Source organism: Centrocercus urophasianus, unplaced genomic scaffold, assembly GCF_019232065.1.
Source record: "Centrocercus urophasianus isolate 14NV4802_14NV808 unplaced genomic scaffold, USGS_Curo_1.0 seq_27, whole genome shotgun sequence".
In the NCBI taxonomy this organism is placed as follows: Eukaryota; Metazoa; Chordata; class Aves; order Galliformes; family Phasianidae; genus Centrocercus; species Centrocercus urophasianus.
Genome location: NW_024884833.1, coordinates 185,551 through 207,362, shown reverse-complemented (window position 1 = coordinate 207,362; position 21,812 = coordinate 185,551). Strand labels below are relative to the sequence as shown.

The 21,812-nt window shown below is 35.6% G+C and overlaps 1 protein-coding gene across 5 annotated transcripts in view; it reads right to left on the bottom strand.

The window, feature by feature from the left end:
- Nucleotides 1-21,812, bottom strand: part of JAK2 (Janus kinase 2) — an 84,029-nt gene that overhangs the window by 6,868 nt on the left and 55,349 nt on the right. For all 5 annotated transcript variants that reach the window (XM_042826723.1, XM_042826720.1, XM_042826725.1 and 2 more), the window contains 14 exons: nt 21,648-21,805; nt 20,201-20,312; nt 18,354-18,540; nt 17,772-17,896; nt 17,263-17,397; nt 15,495-15,582; nt 13,475-13,602; nt 12,809-12,947; nt 11,296-11,447; nt 10,089-10,239; nt 9,286-9,422; nt 6,437-6,626; nt 5,462-5,586; nt 789-961 (listed from right to left, as the gene is read on the bottom strand). In XM_042826723.1, the coding sequence (XP_042682657.1) occupies nt 789-961; nt 5,462-5,586; nt 6,437-6,626; nt 9,286-9,422; nt 10,089-10,239; nt 11,296-11,447; nt 12,809-12,947; nt 13,475-13,602; nt 15,495-15,582; nt 17,263-17,397; nt 17,772-17,896; nt 18,354-18,540; nt 20,201-20,312; nt 21,648-21,805 (2,000 nt within the window). The remainder of the gene's footprint in view (nt 1-788; nt 962-5,461; nt 5,587-6,436; nt 6,627-9,285; nt 9,423-10,088; nt 10,240-11,295; nt 11,448-12,808; nt 12,948-13,474; nt 13,603-15,494; nt 15,583-17,262; nt 17,398-17,771; nt 17,897-18,353; nt 18,541-20,200; nt 20,313-21,647; nt 21,806-21,812) is intronic.

Sequence of the window (21,812 nt, the reverse complement as noted above, 5' to 3'; positions counted from 1 at the left end):
AGAGCAGAAGTTCCAGGCAGCTCAGGATTAGCTCATGGTACAGTAGGCTGTCCCCCTGTAGCCCATGAACACCATGCAGAGTAGAAATCCACATGCAGCAACAGAAGAGCCAAAGGTGTAGCAGTGGATGCGACTAAAGAAAGCTGAAGCCCATGAAAAGCCCCTGAAGAAGCAGCCCCAGGCCATTGCTGCAGCCCAAGGAGCCTGTGGTAGGGCCGGAGGGGTGGGGCAGCAGCCACTTGTGGGGACCTGAGCTAGAGCAGCCCATTCCTCCAGGATGTGTCCCAGTGGTTCATTTACCTTAACAGTCAACCTAATACTTTATCCTTGCTAACTCATCTGTATGATTTAATTCCACTTGGCCAACAGATGGTTCACCCAACAGATCTCATCTAGAAGATACATATTTTTGTTTAAGGGTCCAAAACTTACAGGAACCCACTCCTTAGTAAGCGTTCTAGATTTCTTTAATCTTGGAATACATTCCCTGTGACATTATTTAACTTGTTAAGTACGATTTTTTCAGGGTGTTTTTTTGTTGTTTTTTTTTTGTTTGTTTGTTTGGTTGGTTGGTTGGTTGGTTTTTTTTGGAGGGGAGGGGAAATATGCATAAAGTTAGGAATTCTCAATGTTGTTCTGTAAAAGCAAGGATCATGCATGTGACTTTCACAATGCTTTAAAAACAGACTTGGAAATTTTACACCACAATTCCACAATATGTGAAACAGTTGTCTGAAACCACAAAGCTGAAAACATATCACGATTTCATACATTGAGAAAAGACTTACCAAAATATAGGGCTTTCACCAGGTTCTTTCACTTTGTAGTACTCCTTGTCTTGTGGCAAGACTTTAGTCAATCCGAAATCTCCAATTTTAACTCTGTTCTCATTCTCCACTAAGATATTTCTTGTTGCTAAATCCCGGTGAACATATCTTTTTGTGCCCAGATACTCCATGCCCTAAGCGTGTTCACAAACACAACAGAAAAGAAAATTATTTTTAAGTGGCTGCGCTATCTTTAAAGGGATGAAACAAGCTCAAAGTTAAAATCAAAGAGAATGTATCAAAATCAGAGTACTTGAATATTTGCTTTCTCTATTAAGTTAATGTTTCCAAATGCAAGAGACTCTACTTAACTGAAGGCAACTATATAGAGAACCTTTCTCAGCCAAGTGTTTTACAATTACGTAGCTAGATGGCTGTTACAGCTCTTTTCCATACCCAAGTGCAGTTTGCCAGTTCTAAGCAAAAATAAACAAAGTCTGGGCTAAGCTACATGATGCAGGGCAGATAAGAAACCTGTCCTTTCATTAGCTGTTTGAATTAACCTTCTTTCTATTTTTCACATCTGCTTTCCTAATTTCATTATTAAACTTTATCTTACAAGTCCTTGAATGTGACAGCTATTCTCTGGCTGTATTCATATTTGTAAATCTTCTTTCTCCTTCTTTCTCCTTATTGACCATTATCCTCTATCACAGCTCTCTTTTTCCTGTATCTTGTGTAATGGCTACCCATGGAAACGATAATCTGAAGTTATCATATTTAGCTGCTGTTGCTGATCCCTTCTTACCAATACATTCTGTTTTTGCAATTAATTGAACACAGAAGCCAGTGCGTGAAGAGACAATCAAGCTAAGGTATTACAGCAAATATTTAAAAAAAATTCTTGCCTACACAGCAATAGATGGTGAACAGAAACTGACAATGCTGTACTAAAAGATTCTTGATTTTCATACATGGAAGAAAACACAAAGCAGGCTGTCAGTTTCACAGTTTCATAAAGAAACATGGGAACACAACAGAAAAAGGAATAAATGATGTTCTAGAATAAATGATGTTCTAGAATAAATTCAGACATTTGGGGCATCAGCATTATATTTTTAATGTAAAAAGATTAGTCTTTTCGCTTTTTAAGTGAGAAACCTCTGAAAAAGTGTAACTTGGAAGTCTACTTCTTCTCAGTCTCATGCTACCTCCTTGTACCATTAGGTGGCAACACTGTATATTCAGAACATCCACTCAAATCTGTTTAAAACTGACATCTTCACCATTACCTGTTATCTTTTGCTATCCTGAAAAATAGTAATATTAAATACCATACTGAAAGTAGTCCTTAAGTTTCTCTGATACTAGTGACTTTCCTGTTATAATAGCCATTTTCCAGCCTCTGAGACATATTTACTTGAAATCATGCAAATTTTGAGTGGAAATCATAATCCTCTGACATTACACTAACAGTGAGGTCAAGTTCAATGACACTGTTCAAATTTTTTCACCTTTGCTATTCAAATGGTAGTTATGGGGCCTTTCAGCAAGGATGAATGAAATACTTTAAGCACTATGAGGTGGAAAAACAAAATTATTCCCACCCTCTTATCAGCAAGAATGAAGAAAACGTAGTGTCAAAAGAGGAAAAACAGAAAAGCCTCAAAATCAGAAAAGCATTGGGAAATTTTAAATTTTAAATTCGAATACAGAATTCTATTGCTTGCCACCAGAAAAAGCAGAACTAGTGACATGAGCTACATCACATTATAGCTGCAATGATTTGCTTCTACAGAAACACAATTAGCAAATGCCATCTCTGAAAACTGCTTTTCACAGTATGAGAAACACAGGTGTCATGGTTTTCTGGTTTGTTTGTTTTTTTTTTTGGCTTTAAGTATTCCACATCAAAACATCATGTAGTGCACTGGGCATTAAAGTGTCACTGCCCCAATTCCAGGTACCTATCCCTGTACATTACAGCAGTCACGGGATCTGGCCCTTCCGGGTGGGGCGCTCTCTTGCTGCCTGGCAGTGGATGCTGGATGGTGCTTTCCTAGCTGCTCCAAGCTTTTCAGGTTTGACTCAGTCTCAGGAACTCTCTCTCTCTCTCCTATCTTATTTGATTTATTACTCTCAGTTTCAATTAGGTTGTATTAGATTGTGTTATCTTGCATTCCAATATCATAGTTAGTAAAATCAGTTTTTCTCCATAGATTGTTGCCACTGTTTTTTTTTTCCCCGTTCTTCCTTCCCATTTTGTGGAGCCGGGGGAGAGGGGGGGGGGGAGGGGAGGGGAAGGAGGGGGGGGGGGAGGAGGGAAGGGGCTTACTTGCCCCCCGGTCATGGGCATAAATAGATCTAGTTAACTCCGTGACAACAAGTCAGGACATTTATCCCAGTTCTCAATAAGGAACCAAATACACTGCAAGCAAGCACACTTATCTTAACCTTTTAGTATGGTAATGTCTTCACTTCTCTCACACGTACTTGAAATAAGAAGGCTGAAGCTGAAAAGAATTTCAGCTAAAAAACTAACAAGCAAAACAAACAAACGAACAAAAAAAGTAACAGAAATGCACACGAGGCAGAAGAGACTTCAGATGCTGAAAGAACAAAACACGCTGGAACAAAACAGGAGAGAAATAGAAAAGGAAAGGAGAAGAGGTGATAAGCTAAAAGTATTTCGATCTCATTTTAGTAATACTATGTACTCATTTTTAATACATAGTAATATATCATAACTGAGTGCTTTTGCCAGATTTAAGCAGTCTGCTTTGAAAACATTTATCTTAAAACAGGATTCCAAACTAAGCACAGACTCACTAATCCTTTGAGATTTATTTTATTTTATTTTTATCCAGAGTGATTTTTTTTGAAGCATTAGCTCCCATGAGGAAAAACATCAAGCTGTTCTGAAGCAGAATAATACAACAGAAGTACTTAGTGCAATCAAAATAACCTCTGCTTTACAGGTAGCACAGTAACATTAAGGCAAAGCAAAATACACACACTAATACTTAGGCTTTGCTTCCCTTAGAAGTCAACAAGAGATAATTATCTGTATGTTCTACACTTGGCTTTCTAGTACTTATATGTAGCTTCTAAGCAGGAGGAAAATAATCTTTTCAAGTAAATAGTGGCAGGACACAGGAGAACAGTTTTGAACTAAAAGAGGATTTAAACTAAGTGCCAGGGAAATTTTCACTGAGAGGGTAGTGAAGTGTTGGCACTATGTCCAGAAAAGCTCTGGATGTCCCAACCCTGGAAATGTTCCAAGGCCAGGATGGATGGAGTCCTGGGCAGCCTGATCTAGTTGCTTGATTCAGTGGTTGGCAACCCTGCAGAGCGGTTGGAACAAGATAATCTTTAAGGTCCCTTCCAACTAAAGTAATTCTACATTCTATGTTGACTTCCCACATTCTGATAGTGTTTGCCCATGTTCATTACATGAAAGCACAAGTTTTCCCTCTTAATTATCCGCAAAACGCAAATTCTAGCTTCCTTCCTCCTAGCTGGTACTTAGAAATAAGTCATTTGATCTGTTGTTTTGATTTTACATCGGCAGTCTGCATACTGCAGTATTTCAATGTTTCTCATGTATTTGTGCGTACATGTACACACAAAATGCCCTGAAAGTGGAAGGCACAAGTCTACTAGATAATACAATATGTAATGGCTATACACCCTAAGAATACTCGTTAAGTAATTTACCATTTCCTTGTTTGAAATTGAAATAATGGAGAGGAAATTTAAAATATTTGTTACCTGTCTTAGAATAAGAAGGCAGTATGTGCACATCCATTTGTCTTTTTTTTTTCTTTTTTTTTTTTTTTTTTAAATTAAACTAATAAGCCTGCAGTGAAATCTGAAGCATCCATAGTTTCTCATATCTTAAACACAACAGTAGCATAAATCTAAGGCACGCATACTTTTTTCTTCTGAGGTAATAAGAAATAAGTTAATAGGAAGATTAGATACGTGTTTCCATTTTCAGAATTTATGAAGTATTTTCAATGTCAGCCAGTGAGACTGAATTATTACAGCTTCGGGCACTTTAATAGCCCCTAGCTCTTCACATAGGAATCAGGTACCTTCCCTCCACTAGATCAAAATGCTAATATTACTTACTTAATATAATAAATTAAAACTCAAAAATAATATTACTTACAAAATGACGATATTACTAATATTGTTAAATATATGAACACTGTTATAGATATTCATCTCTAAAAGTCATTAAGTGACTTTTATATAAAGTCACTAAAGTCACTAAGTGACTTTTATATATAAAAATATCAGTTATGGTATCCCATGAATAGCTTGCCTCAATGAGTACACTAAATCCTTCACAATTTTAATCCAGCTTTCATTAGAAAAAAAAGATATTTTAATTCTTCTGAATAAGCCTTTATACCTCATAAACATAAATGACTCTCAAAATATAATTCTCCCTCAATCAGCACACAGATCAATGTCAACATGTTGCATTAAGGATTACAAAGATACTCAGAATTTTTTCAAGTTCTTGAATATAAGTACACCTTACTATCATTTTCAACGTTAAGTTTTTCTAGCTGCCTAACACTATTAAAAATATATATAACAAAACAACTGATTTCTGAATGAAATGAGTAGATGCAAATTTGTCAAATTTGTCAAATTGTCAAGCCAACTGAAAACTCTCTTACCTTGCATATCTGAGATGCATATAGCAAAAGCTTTTTGTGGTCCAATCTCTCTTTGTGTTTCTGCAGATAATCCCGTAAACTTCCATATGGTAGATATTCCATAATTAATCTCAGATTCCTACGACCTTTTACAACAACAAATAAAATACTTTTTGTCACTTTTCAATGCAAAGTTTTGAAACATGTATTTACAAGTGAACAGAAGTAATAGAAAAGTCTCACTAACAAAAATGCATTCTATTGTATGCTCAGTAGTGTGCAATTTTTCGTCTGTTATTTGTATCTGATATGGAAATGCCATTTATTTAAACATAACCACAATGTGTATATGCTTAATATTCAACATCTCATAAAAACTACTATTGCCAAAGGTAAAGCACAAGTGCCACCCATGTATACCAGTGTTTACATAATTCCTTCTTTTTGCTGAGGTAAAACTCAGAACGACAACTGACGTCAACTAGTTAGCAATTTAGCAATCTTCAAAACTTAGTCCAATTTTGAACACTTTTTTTTTTTTAAACAATCAGATCTTGCACAAAACTTGTGCTTTCACTCAATTTCAACATCATCAACAATTCATTCAAATACATATGTTTCTGAAACTTTCTCCTTCTTAGTCATTTATTATACAGTTGTACAAAAAGTGGTATTATCCACTCTCAGACATCACATTAAAGGAAAAATAAGAACAGTTAAAAAAAGTTAAAAAAATGGTTTCATTTTCTTACTTAACTCCAGATTCATCGCTTTAAGATAAAGCAACTGGGTAACCAGTCAAAACAGCCTGTTCTTTAAAAATCATATAAATTATGCCATGAGCTGACTGAATAAAGAAAATCCATCTTACAATGAAAAGCTGTACATAACAGACTTTTCTTCCCTTGAAAAAGGCTTTTGTAAACATCTGCCTGAATTTCTTGCAGTCTACATGCTTAGTTATGCAACTTAAGGTGTATTCAACATAGCACATACCTGCACTGTAGCAAACTCCTTTGTATTTAACAATGTTATCATGCTGCAGAGATTTAAGTATTTCAATTTCTCTTTCAAAGTCCCTAAGGTGCTCCTCTGTACTATGTTGCAGCTTTTTCACAGCCACCACCTCCCCAGTATTATCCTGTAGGGGATCATACCGGCACATCTCAACACTGCCAAAGTTTCCCTAGATATAAACAGAAATACTTGAATTAAAAAATGAGTCCACGTTATTCTCTTTCCCAGTGCTTGTCTATAAATACCTCAGTGCACACTGTAGTATAACATTGAAGTGATATAACAAGCTTTATGTAATATTTACTATGTTATTATTTATGTAATAATTATTTAAGTGAAATATCACAAAACCACCATGAAAGAAGTTAAGAGTAAAGGATCACTCTCCATCAATTCTTTGGCAGTCCTGGCTAACCAAGGATGTCCCAGTGGATTGGAGACTGGCAAATGTGATGCCCATTTTCAAAAGGGGCCAGAAAGATGATCCTGGTAGTTACAGACCTATCAGTCTTACCTCGGTGCTCGGAAGCTTATGGAATGGATAATTTTGGGTGCCACCAATTAAAGGTCAGCCAGGGGATCAGGCCCAGTCAGCATGGGTTTACGAATGGTAGATCCTGACTGACAAACCTGATTTATTTCTATGACAAGGTGACCCGCTTAGAGAATGGAGGTAAGGCTGTTGATGTGGTCTATCTGGACTTCGGTAAAGCCTTTTACACTGTCCCCAACAACATTCTCATGGAGAAGCTGGCTGCCCATGGTTTGCATGGGTGTATGCTCTGCTGGGTGAAACACTGGCTGGATGGCCAGGCCCAAAGAGCTGTGGTCAGTGGAGTTAAATCCAGCTGGTGGCTGGTCACGAGTGGTGTCTCCCAGGGCTCAGTACTGGGACTGCTTTTATTTAACATCTATGTTAATGATCTTGTTGAGAGTATGGAGAGCACCCTCAGTAAATTTGCAGACGACATCAAGTTGGAAGGGTGTGCTGATCTGCCTGAGGGGAGAAAGGCACTACAGAGGGACCTGAATAGACTGGATCAATGGGCCAAGGTAAACTGAGTTTCAATAGGACCAAGTGTTGGGTCCTGCGTTTTGGTCACAGCAATCCCAGGCAACCCTACAGGCTCGAGGAAGAGTGGCTGGAAAACTGCCTGATGGAAAGGGACTTTGGTGTTCTGTTGGACAGTCAGCTGAATATGAGCCAACAGCATGCCCAGGTGGCCAAGAAGGCCAATGGCATCCTGGCTTGTATCAGGAATGGTGTGGTGAGCAGGACTAAGGAAGTAATCCTGCCCCTATACTCAACATTGTTGAAGCCACACCTTGAGTACTGTGTTCAGTTTTGGGTACCCAGAACAGAAAGGACTGTGAGATGCTGGATCAGATCCAATGAAAGGCAACAAGGCTTGTGAAGGGCTTGGAGAATATGCCCTATCGAGGAGGAGACTGAAGGAACTGGGGTTGTTTAGTCTGGGGAAAAGAAGGGGCTGAGGGGAGACCTTATTGCCCTCTTCCAATATCTTAAAGGTGCTTACAGTGGGATCAGGGTTGGTCTCTTCTTAAGGTGACAGGACAAAGGGAAATGGCCTTAAGTTGCACCAGGGTGAGTTTAGGTTGGATAACATGAAACACTTCACTACAGAAAGAGTTGTTAAGCACTGGAATAGGCTCCCCAGGTAGGTGGTTGAGTCACCATCCCTGACTGTGTTTAATTTAGTGGAGGGTTGTTAGATTTAGGGTAGTTTGGTTAGGTTGTGATTGGACTCGATGATCTTTAAGGTCTTTTCCAACCTGATTCTATGATTCTATCACAGTGACATTTCTGCAGCAACTGTCTGTAAGAAACATGCTCTATGAAAGGATGTGAACAGCACTGGAAAAAAAGGAGGGCAAGGAGTGATATCCATTCATTTTCTCCCCTTTTTTTCACAGACTTCTGCTTAACTCTCATAATGCCCACTGGGATACCTCTTTTCCTGCATTTCTAAAGAACTACACATTAAGGCTCCTTCTGGTTCATGGTTCTCCTTTGTTTTTCAGTATTTTTTCTTCCATTCTCTGCTCTACCTTCTTCTTCTCTACTCTTTTTATCTTCCTTTTTGCAGTCATCACCAGCAAATCCATTCCTTTCCCTACTCTACACTACTGTTTATAGCCAACAATCACCTACAAATAGAAGTACTTCTGCCAGTTTGCTTTCAGGTTTTGTCACTTACAGAGACAAGTGGACATGTAGCTACACATCAGTAACCAATATAAAAAAGTGAGAAACCATGCTGGAATAAGCGTACTTAGTCCAACTGACAGAACTTCATTGAAGTCATCTGTCTGCACATGTTTTCCACAGCCAAGCTGCAATGACTTGCAAAACACTGTAACCAAATACTGATTTCTAAAGCTTAAAAAGTTTGAGGCCCACAGGTATCTCAAAGACATTACTGAGCTTCAGGCCCTTGTATTCAGAGTTCCCAAAAAGAAAAAACAACAGCCTCCTGGTTTCTATACAAGATTGCTCTGGAACAATTGTAAATGAATCCCAAGTATAAAAAGTGGCAAAAAATGAAGCGTCAGACGCAGCTCTGCACTGGAAATATTAAGCCGCTCCTGGTGACTGGATTCAATGTAGAAAACAGCTACCTTTCTTCTGTCTAAAACCATCAAACAAGTTCCTTTCAAATCTTTTTTTCCACTGTGCTCAGATATTTCTTTATTTATTTCTGTAATGGAAGCATCCAATGTATATACTAATGTATATAGGGTCATTAGAAGATAATTGAAAAAAGTAGCTATTTCTTAGGCAATTAGAAAATTTCCAAATATACTACCTTGCCAAGTTGCTGTAAAAACTTAAGATGCCTTTCTTCAAATTGTGTTGGGTCCCGATCTTCGAAGGCCCCAGAAAATCCAAGAGCTCCAGTTCGCATATTCGGCAACATATCATTTTCTGTCAATAACTCATAATCTGAGGTGTAGAAGGAAGAGAAAAAGGATGAAGAAAGAAAAGAGAAGCAAACAGGAGAATGAAACAAGCTTACTACAGTACATCTTTTACCTAACCCTAACCCTAGGCAAACTCTGAGCTTAGTAGAATATTAACAATCTCCTTTATTTCTACTCAGTAATTTGCAGTCATGAAGACAATGAGATATTACCAAACAGTCAAGTAGCTTGACTCATAACAAGTCTTGCTGTAATTTCAAATTAATTAATTTATTTTTTTTTTAAAGATCTACTGAACTTAAATTCAGCAGCTATTGCACAGTGACTCCATTATTATTGAGGGAAGAAATAAAAACCTGGGCTTGTGATAACGTGCATGTTCCACTTAGTAAAATATCTCTTACTTTTCAGAGATAAAAAACACCTTTGCAAATACATTTGGCTAGGAGACTAGAACAGTTAAGATAGACATTAATCATCACTCAAAGCATTATTTTTATTTCACACTAACTTTTAATATATTCTTTTTTACAATAAACTAAGCAGCAGTAATGGAATATTCTACGGAGTTGAAGAGTGGTTGTAGGCCAAAATACTGAAATGGGAGCCACCATAAGAAATGTAACCTGCAGAAACTAGGATTTTTTCTATCTAATGCTATCCTTTTGTACCACAGACTCAGACTCACCAGGAGTGAACAAACTATTCAAGTCACGTATAATTGCCCTAAATGATGGCCTGAAATCTGGCTCATAATCCATACAGTTGTTTATCAGATTTGCTAGCTCTGTCCAATTGGGGGCAGGAAGCTGGTGTCGATCTTCATAAAACTGTAGTTTCTGGAACAGAAGGGAGAAAAGCCTTTTTACCATATAACCAGGAAGAGTTCTAATAGCCATGATATTCTGACTTGAGCAGTGAAAAAATACAGCTCTCAACCTAGGTTTATCACCTCACCAACATTCACATCTGACTAACTGACCAGCTGTTTAGAAGAACTACCATAATCTAGAGAAATGAGTTGAAAAGCTCCAAAGCAGTTACAGGTGGAAAATAAGAAAACAGAAGAAGGTATCTCCTTTGTATGTAATCTCATTCTAGCAGAAAATTTTATCCATTGGGTTAAATCCATTAGTGAGCTGAGTGAGCTTCACTAGATGTAAAAAATCTTCACTGGCACTAGAAAAGAATGTGATTTAGTAGAAGAGATGAGGGCATCTTTTGAAAAAACACAGATGTCTAGAAGCTAGGTCTAAAGAAGATCTTGAAATTTTTTCTAAGAGCTGATTACAGCACCTGAGAAATTGGATGAGGCTTTGTTAGAAAAACAGCCAATTTATAATAATAATCCTACAAGTCATTACAGAAAATGGTAACTTCTGTTCACTTCCAAATAGAAATTAAAGATGTAAGAAATAATATTCTTATGGAATATATTTCTGCTCAACAACCCCATCCCTTGAGCCCCTGAGGCAATGTTAATATTTCTGTTTTAAATAAAATAGAATTGTCAGCAACACACACCATCTTACAGCTTTTAGGTATTTAGGTATTCATTTACAGCATAACTAGAATTATGCCAACCAAAGGTCACGTACATTGTTAGGAAAGCTTTTTTTTTTTTTTTTTTTAAGTGAGATAAGGTTATAACAAAGGAAAAGAAGTGTGGGCAAGATAATTCTGGCAAAACTGAACTTTGTCCCCATAAAAATAAAAAATTAACAATGTAAAAATAATCCTTAAATCATCACTTACGATGATCACCGTCTACCAGACAACGTGATGTTTCTTACAGTGGTTATGGGCCACACCATTTTGCATGCTGATTGGTTACAAAAGCAGACGTTCTAAGGTATCCAAAGAACTGCCACTACTGCAGATACAGTGACACTTACTCTTGAAGAATCGAGAGCGCTCAGTGGTTTATCTCCTCCACTGCAGATTTCCCATAAAGTGGTACCAAAACTCCACTTATCTGTAGCTAGGCTTAGTTGTTTGGGGTTCTCAATACATTCAGGTGGAACCCATGGTATTCTCTCAAGAAGAACTGTTAATCATGCAAAGAAAACATCATGTTAAGATCAGTAATAAAACCACAAAATTCTAAAACACATTTGATTCAGTAAAAATGGTTTTAGAATATGTAGGTATTTCATTTTGTAACATGTTTTCAATATCTTTCCAAGTTTTTGTTCTTTTCTTGAAACTACAGATTAACCACAGAAGTAATACTTTTGAATCAATAATACTAATGAATAATTAAGAATTAAGTACTACAAAACTAATACTTACGAATACTTAGGAAAACACATGTTCAGAAGATCATTAGTTTTACTATTGAATTAGACTAATGTTTAAATAAATACCTTTCAAACCTCATTTTCACACTATATTTTTGTTCTGGCTTTAATATTTTCCCCCAAATTATCAAGATTTAATAGCTGTTGTGAAAGAGCTAGATAGCAAACAGCCAAAAGTACTTTACTGTTTGTCGATACATTATGGCACAGCAGTATAAAATAACCACGGTGAGTGATTTCCCACTTTATGATTTCAGAGCTTTTATTAGAGAGTCTAGTAACATGTTGAAAGTCAATTTGTTTTCTGATGCGGATATAGATCTTAGAATATGATATTTTTAAGGTTAGTGAAGGCTTTGTATATTAAAAGAGTGAAAGATTATTGCCTAAGAAAGACTATAAGCTCTATGCTGCCCACAGTCTCTTAGATGTGTTATATTTTCTGCATAAAATTAGCAAGTCTAAGATGTGTTCATTTTTCAAAAAAAAAAATTATGAAGACTCAGAAATGGATAAGAAGATTACTTCTGTTTCATTAGCATAAGGACCTTGCACACATTTTATGCCTCTTTCAGTACGAGATAATTTTGTTCATAATGCAGTAAAATAGTTTTTTTTGCAAAGCTAATAACATAGTACTTTCAGCAACCTCCGTGACTTTAGCCATTCATCAAAATACTTACCAAAGATAATTTTCAACTGCCAGGCAGCATTTTAATAAATGCATTAACTTTGAGTTCAGAAAACTTTGACAGAATGAAGCAATTCAGTCCTGATTGATAACAGGATACTAAGCCCAGCAGCTATCTGCAGTTTTACAGTACTTTATAGTATACTAATAGTACTATCAGTGAAAAGCATTTGTTTAGAATGGAAACAACACAAAATATTCATACAGTGGATAACTGTGACTTTCTTTTCCTGTGTCTGTTTGACGAGAAAGAGGATGCACTCAAAACTGCTAAGTAGGACTGCGGGGATTATTCTAAACTGACAAAAGAATGAAGTGGTTTACTGAAACAAAAGTAATAAGATGGTAGCAAGAAAAAGAATAATCTTGATTTTCAAGTCAGAAGCATTAAAAAAGAAAGCTGACACAAAGACTTACTGTCTCTCGGCAAAACTGTGATACTGATGCCAGGATCACTTAGTTTTATAAAAGGAAGGTTTCCAGACTTCCTGTCCTCTTCTCTGATAAGCAAGATGTTCTTTGCACAGACATTCCCATGAACAAGGCCTTTATCCTCCTGATAAACAAAAAGGCATCTTTTACAGACAGACAAAAATACCTTATGATTGAAAAGGTATTTAAAAACAAACAAATAAACAAAAATCACTTAACAGCATAAAGGGAAAAAAGAAAATAAAGATCAGACATAAGTTCGACCAAATCTCAGACTTTTCATCAGTTCCTTTTAGTTAAGTTTTTCTATGGAAATTTTCATTCATTTTAATCATCAACATGTTTTTGACTTTATCTGTAGTCAGAAGTATGTTAACTTAAATGAATGGGTTCATCAACACAATGCATTTAAAATGAACACAAGAAGCGTTAAACTCTATCAAAAGGAATATTTCAAAAGAACAAAAAAATCTATTACATTCTATGTAAGATATAAAGGTTTGACTTCAGCACTCAGTCAACATCTTATTTTCACACTCTACACTTAGTTTCGAGAGGTAGGATAATAGCTCATCACTCTACATGCATTAACCTGAAACACTTTAACTCAACCACTAACAAAAAATAAAAAATAAAAAATAAACTACCTACCAGGAAATGCATGGCTAATGCCAACTGCTTGGCAACTTCCAGTTTCCACAAGATATTAATAACGTTTTTGTTCTTTTTCAAATATGTGTCCAAAGATCCAAATTTCACATATTCTTGTACAAGGATATCTGATTTAAAATGTTAAAAGTGTAATAATTAAAACCAACAAAAAACAAATGGAAATTCAAGGCAGACATTACCATAATATTACCCATCTCCTTCTTCACTATTCATTGACAAACTAACTTACTAACTTACAAACTAACATCTTAATATTGTCACAAATACTTCATGCAATTTACTTTTCCACCTTAAGAAATGCAGTGATTATCCTTCCACCCTCACTCCAAAGGCACAATAAGTAACATAGCTCCTGATAAACATAGCACCATACGTAGCAACATGAATGCAGTAAGTCAAACAACGTCCATTTCAAGTCATTCACTTCTTAGGTGCTTATAATCTCCAATTTTACTGGAAAAATAAGACACTTCATGAAAAAAAAAGAGATTTCTTGAAAACAGATCAATAAAAATTTACAATATAAACATTTGCATATATGTATGACATATGTCTCCACATGGTCGTACAGAGAACAACATGAAACAAGATCCACTTCACAGTACTGCACAATCTGTTTCAATAAAAAAAAATTAAATTGCAGTACTGAAATCCTGTCTTCAGCTGCAAGATGGATTGTAATAGTGCAGTTGAAGGGCCATACAGAGATTTTTGTATTTTACTGCCTGATCATGTCAGGGCCATCCAAAAGTTAAAGCATATTCCTGAGGGCACCATACAAAAGCCTTCCTTTTAGGAAGTGTGTTCCAGTGTTTGGGCACCTTCACTGTAAATAAATTTTACTTGATGTCCAATGAGAACCTTGTCTTGGCAGCTTTAATCCATTCTTGTCTGCTCTGACACCAACTCCCAGAGAGAAGAGCCCAGAGCCTCCCTTCTCCTCTCCCCTTCCTCCAGAAGGTATAGAGAGGATGCTCACATTGTAGAGCTTTTTACACTCTGAACGCTCTGGAAACTACACGTTTTATATTTGTCCAATGAAAGTAAACCAATTTTTATGACATTATTTTAGACAGAAAACTTTTTTTAAAATAACAGTTATGTGAAACAATTGTTCTGAAGTCTGTACATCAAACGTCTAATGGAAAAAGTAAGACCTTCTCTTCCCATTTCTTGCTAACTGCCACTTAGTAATATGTTCTAAGCCTCATAAGCCTCGCCTTCAGGAAAAAAGATTACAGAGGCTGACTGTGATATAACGGAGAAATAATATCCACGCTTAGATTATTTCCATGTTTTAAAGTGATACACTATCTATCTGGAATTTTATACATAGTCTCTATGCATGATAATATAAATGAACTAGGAAAGGCAATTGTGGAAGTATTTAAAATTGAAACCAGTATTATGAGTTCTCAGACAAAAAATGTACTGCCTTCCAACCTCGTAAGAAAAGCCACTTTCAATACAAAATGCCCTCATCTTCCTTGCTTTGCAAATTCCATTTCTCTTAATGGAGGCAGCAGTCTACACATTATTATTATCTACACATTATCTGCACATTATCTACACATTTACTACAAAAATGCCTCATTTTGCTACAAGCACTTGAATAGAAGAAAAAAATGGTTTTAGTCCAAACTGACTTTTCTGCCAAGGACTGAATTAAAATGAAAACTGGTAAATTGAGGTCCAGTAATGCATATTTGAAGACAACACATAAGAACTGGACTGCCATCCAAAATTAAGATTTCATTATGAGGTTCTAGAATTATATATCAGGTGTTCTCAAAAACTTATTAATAAATAACTACAGTGCAAGTAAGTTTAGTAAGCTAAACTGAGGACATACTCCATTTCTATAGCTAGGGTAAAGATTTTGCTATTATTAATGTTTCATTAATATTTGAAGTTTCTGTGGGGAATGAGTTCCCACTCTCCCCCCTTTTAAAAGAAACTCTAATGGCAGCTGTATATAATTAGTGAAAAAGATACTTACTCTCCTCTCCACACACACAGACTCCATAATTTAATACCAAATGTTTGTAAGAAAGCTGGCTCATCATACTTGCTGCCTCAAAGAAGGACTTTGAGAAAAAGAGAGCAAGAGAGAACCAATCAGTGAAAGAAAAACTGTGACACATTATTTGTAGAAAAAGATGCATATGGTTTGAATAATTTTTTTAAAAAACGATTCATCTCCCATCTCACTTCAAAGACTGTCTAAAATTTCACATTATTTATTTGTGGATGTTTTTTGTTTTGGTTTGTGCTTTTTTTTAAAAAAAAATTGATTTGCTGTTATTGTGGGTTTTATTTGTTTGTTTTAAAAAACAATCCACAATCTAGAAGAGTTAGCAGTCTCTTTTTCTGCAGGCAGATGCATCTCCTCATCTTAAAGAGAATCTTTTTTTTCTATATCAGTTAAGTAAACAATGAGCAAATTCACAATGTGCTATCCAGTTTGCATTTATTTCTTCATAGAAGATTATAAAGTTTTAACTTAAGACAAGAACTACTATATCCCTCATCTATACCCCTCATCCAGTGTTGTGAGACCTTATCTGACCTTGTTAGGAAATTTTCAAATGCTTTCATCTCTTTAATCATATATATATTTTTTTTAGCTATGCTTCCTTGCGTACAGATTGTTTCCCAATGAGATGAGGTTAAAATTAGCATATTTTCCTTCAAGGGTCATTTTCATATTTCTTTATTCTTAGAGCTCCTTAAAAAATTTATTTTCACCCTATTCTAAAATGATAGCATATTATCCAATTTCTTAAAATTAAAATACATGTTATTTTTACTATCATTTTTACTTTCATATGTTCAAAGGTTATGTCTACCTTGCTTTTGACACTAGCTCTTGAATTTTTTTACTCCTTTTCTTTAGTTAACATTTTAATTTAGATATGTTCTAAGCGGTTGAAAAGTTCATTGAATAAGAGACTGGTTCTTCTGACTTACTGCAAACGCTCTTAGGTTAATTAGGAATTTGAAACTATGATATAATCAGAATACACAATAAGCAGCCATATAAAGTTGCACTGATATAATAAGAAATAGCACATTTGTTAATTTTTTAAAATTGAATTTTCACATTTGTATTCTTGAGCTTATTTATATTACCATTATATTGCTTTCTGCAAAAGGGCAGTTCAGGTCTGCTCACAGATTCAGTCAAACACTAGAAGACTAATCAAATATGGGTGATTCCACATATGGCAACGTTCCTCATATTTCTGATTTTTTATGACCTTATGCAAAATATTTATTTTACTAGAGAACTAGTAAGACTCAAAAAAAAAAAAAAACCGAAACAAAAAAAACAAAGGAAAGCAAAACAAACAAATAATAATAATAATAAAAAAAAAACCAAAAAACAAAAACACCAGGAAAACAGTCAACAAAAGGAAATTTTTCCCTAAAAGTTGATACCTCATGTGTAGACCATGAGTTTACCAGTACAGGTTTGTGGCCAAACTGTTTCTCCTGTGCTACCTGTGTAGTACAAAAGAACCACTGTTTTTTGGTTCTCTGTGGTAGCTCTAAATTGTGATAGATAGCGGGCAGAAAGGAAATAAAGTATACCTGTGAAGTTCACAGAACTAGTCTCAAACCCATTTTTCCCTGTTTCACAAGGCAAAGAATGAGCTCTGCTCAACAATCATCCCTCTATCATACAAATGCAGCAAGTTGCTTACTTGCTGTAAGAAAAGTAGTATGGGATGGACAAGTACACTGCAGTTGACAATCATACCAACCTCAGAGTAGTTTCTATGCACTTTATCCAGAACCTTTAAAAGAACTTCAGTTTGATGGAGCTGGCCATAGTCTCCTACTTCTTTCCGTATACCTTTGAAAATCTTTGTAAATGTGCCCTGTCCAAGACTCTCTTCCTAAAAAGACAAAAAGCAGGAAAGGGAAAATGAGAAATTACGTGTTCTGTCAAAGACAGACAACTTCTTCAATAAACAATGTATATATGTGAAACTTTTCAGCTTGTCTACCTCCAGAGTTGAAACAAGTATACCATGAACAGTTTAAATCCTTGCTAATTTTTTAAAGAAGTTACTAACTTGTCAAGGATCTTAGGTGGCAAATTGCTGAAAGAACCACAGAGGAAAACAAAACAAAACAAACTACCACTGCAGTCAAAAGGACACTTTTTCTTTTTTAAGGAAAAAAAAGCTCTTTTGAATGCACACGGAGTTTTTATATAGCACTTACTAAACCAACCATTTGCAATGAAAGAAGCAACTAAGAGACTTACAAAAATCAAGTCCTCATTCCGGATTTTGTGAAAGACCATCTGGCTAACATTGTGCCTCTGCAAAGTTGGTGATGAAGGTACATCAGAGACACTATTGCTTCTGAAGACAAGGAGGTTTGATTTATCTGAGAGAAGAAAGAGAAGTAAAGTTGAGCTATAAAATATAAAAATCACATATTTAGAAGCCGTAAATACAAAAAAAAAAAAAAAAAAAAAAAAAAAAGGCAATGTCTATCTGAGACCATTTTAAAAGCTATAGAGTGTCTTGTTAAATAATTCACTTTTTTGGATTAGCAAAAACTGCTTTTGCTGCTTCTCCTACTCCTACTGTTTCTGTATGGCACTGTTTCCTACAGTAATTAAAAATACAGTTTCAGTTCTAACAATGAAACTGTGATGGCTATCAGTGCTGTCTAGATAGTCATGTCAAAACAAAGTAAAAACAGGTAAGTGGAATGAAGAGAACCCACATAAGCCAATATGTGTACTTACCTACCTGAAAGCCATTTACTTTGTTGTTTACAATTTATAAAGACTTAAAAGTAAAACATTCTTGTTTAGAAATAAACTATCCTTTCTTACCTTTTGGTTTTGGAGGACAGCACTTGATGAACTGGAAAATTATGCTGTCTGAGCGGACAGTTTCTGTCTGATAGCAGGTCAATAGATCCTTAAGATTACCAAAACTTCTCTTGGTTCCACTAAGATTATATTCCCCATTCTCATTCTTCGTAATTAAGCAATGTTTATAGTCAGTGACATTCTCACGCTGCAGAGATTTTTTCCCATCAAAAAGAAAATTGATCAATACTCAGTCATTAAAAAAATTAAACGCACAGCAGTAACCTAAAGAACCCACCCTTCAATGAAACATTACCACTATTTGTTACTTTTTACTCACTATGTAACAGTGATTCTGAGGGGGAAAAGAAACAAAACCAAACAACACAAACACAGCCAAGATTCTACCTCCATCCCTGAAATTAGTATGCTGCCACGAAGATGAACAAACATTAACAAATCTCCAAATATCGTGCTGAGAAAACATAAAGGAATCTAGGAAAGATCCTTCATATCTTCAGATGTAACAACCAAAGTTCCTTCACTGTTACATGGGGTAATAAAACAGAAAAAATGTTGGAACCCATAACCCAAAAGCTCAAACTCTTTCATTTTGGCAAGTATTTGGAGATCTAAGGTGTATTTCTGTTTTTCTGCAGTGTATAGTGCAGTTCTAAGCAATTCATTCCTAGTACAGTAGGCTCTCAATATGCACTGAATTATTTTGATGAATCTTGAAAACATACCATTAGACGTTTTTAATCAAGACGAGTTCTTAACAATGCTTTCATAATCCTTCATGTTAATGCTGTGAAAAACATTCCAACAAATTCCAACAAATCTGAAAAGTCTTTTAATGGCTTGCCCAGAAATAATTAGAACAAGAAAAACAAATGCGACCAGGTCAGTTAATGGCAAGCTTGACTCAGAACTTGACCCTAAGCTTGCTCAGAGACCAAAAAATCCTTAATACGGTTCACTGGCTAGACGTAAAATTTTTCTAAAACTGGTCTTAAAAATGGCTCTTTACTTCTCCACCCACAAATCAACATTATTTTACCATTTTGAAACATGTACCTACTTGTGACAGTGTTGAGTAAATCTGATAGCTTCCTGCAAAACTAGTAAGAAAAACCATGTATGCTACTTTTTCCAGTTAAAAACCCAAAGGTAGCTCTGCTCATTTAATTAAAAATAATCCCACCCTTGGAACAAGATCAGTACTGGAACAAGATTGTGTAACTATGTAACAGCACTATTAAAGTGCTGCTTTATCACTAGCTACAGTCTCATAGAGTACATGAACATCTGGCTTTTCAGCAGCATGAGAGTTTTGTAGGCATTTCAAGTGCAGCTTCTCATCTAGTTTACAGCAGATGTCCTGAAGATATATGCTGACATAACAAGCACCAGATAATCTAGCTGGATGAAGGATACAACTCAAACCTATAAAAACTCATCAATGAGAGACAACCTTAGATCACCACAGCAATCAACTGTACACTCAGTAATTAAGTCCTACTGTGCCAGAAACAACAGAAATCACCAAAATCCCCACATTACCACCCAAACAATTACAATAGTTTGAACAGTCACATTCCAAACCCCAAAATTATCAAACTCTCTTTACTCTGCCTTTTTTGGTTTTGGGGCATATATTCTGTGCCAGTGATTCTTTGTCATAAGTTTATTTTAGTATGTTTCTCATATGACCCTGAAAGTAGGCCTATCTGACACAAGTAGCTGTAGAATCAACAGACATACTACCATTCTGAAAAGAAAATCCAGAATCATTTACTGAACTTTCCATGCACATTATCACAACATGATAGAAATTACAGAAGTATTGTCCATGCCAGAATACAAACCTCAATAGCAAATGTGAGGAAGTATTTTTTAAAATCTTTAGGACTGCAACGAAGAACGTAGAAGCCAGTCTGATTACCTGCCTTCTTCAGTTTATTGATAGCAAAGTCCATGCTATATAAAAAGAAAATGATTAATACTGCATAATTTTAAAGAACAAGACCAGATAATGACTTCTGAGCACTATTATAAGATATCTCATACAATGACAGTACAAATTCTGAATTTTAAACTCTCCTTTAAAATAATTCATTTGCCTCTCTATTTTCCAGTAGTCACAGTAGCTGCTTCTGTACAAAAGAATGCAGTAAAGACTCTTAACAATTTAAATCTCATTGACCTATTTGATCAAAAACTTGGCAGTCTGAAAAGGCATTGCCTTGGGCTTATGAATATGACTCTCAATTTCCATCATGGAAGAACCTGTTCAAGTGAAACTGTCTGATAAGCAAGCTAAGATTAGAGAAGCATTTGTGTGCATGAAAAATGACTAGTTTAGATTGGGAAAGGACTAATAACAAAAGGGATTTTAAAGAAAGCTTCATTTGTTACTACAGCAACTAATCTCTCTCTAACCAGTCATTGCTAACTATTTCTATCTATCTCAAGGAATTACAAAGAGAATGGTGTGGAAAGTTCTGTACTTACAGTACATCATGCTAAATAGTTCTAAATAAAAATCAATATATGGTATTTGTCTAGGTCTGCAAGATGCAAAAGACATGCTTTGAAATGTCTCTGTTCCTCTTCTCCTTCATCTCCCCTCATATGTACAGCACCTATACTCTGTCATTGGGAAATTTCCAGAAGCATTTGGTATTAATGAAGTAGGATGGTGCTAGTTCTATGCAAGGTATCTTGTAGATATTCTACCTTTGAGCTTTCTGTACCTAAAGCCAATACCTATTTTTTTCTGCCTAAGAAAACATTCCTAAGCTCCCATGTTAAGAAAAGAAATCTAAGAAGGTATTGAAATTCAGAGATAGAGAACAAGGAGACAAGACTCCTTGAAAAACAAGCAAACCTTCAAATTTACACGGGTTGCACTTCACTGTATTTGAATTTGTCTTTTTCTCTTTAGTAACTCAAATAGTATAACTAATAGAGGCTGCAGTTAAAACATGAAGTCCCCTATAGCATTATACATTGCTGCCCTGATAATAACTGTAATTCAGTAAAAATCAGCAGCATGACTTTGCTGTGTCTTGCTTGAACAAAAGACAGAATTCTAAGGGAAGAAAATTAAAGCCAGAATCCTTTGTTCTATTTCTGATAATACACCAACAAGGTATTTTATTCTGCAAAGTGAAAAATGAGGAAAAACATAAAGCATTTTGTTACATAAGTGAAATAAATGCACATCTTAAGACGTCCATCACGGTTCACAATCAGCTAAAAATTATCCTTCAAAAATAACAGCACCTTGTTATATCACTAAAATTTGCTTACAAAATTGGTCCATGGCAATTGCTTTGTATATTTTCAAGCACTGATGGTGGTGCTACTTCTTTGCAGAGATAATGGTGGGCATCTGCAGTTAATCTGTAATATCCATCAATTAACGATACAAAGGAGAGAGCTTCTCTTAAAGACTGAAATTCAGCCTCCTGTTAA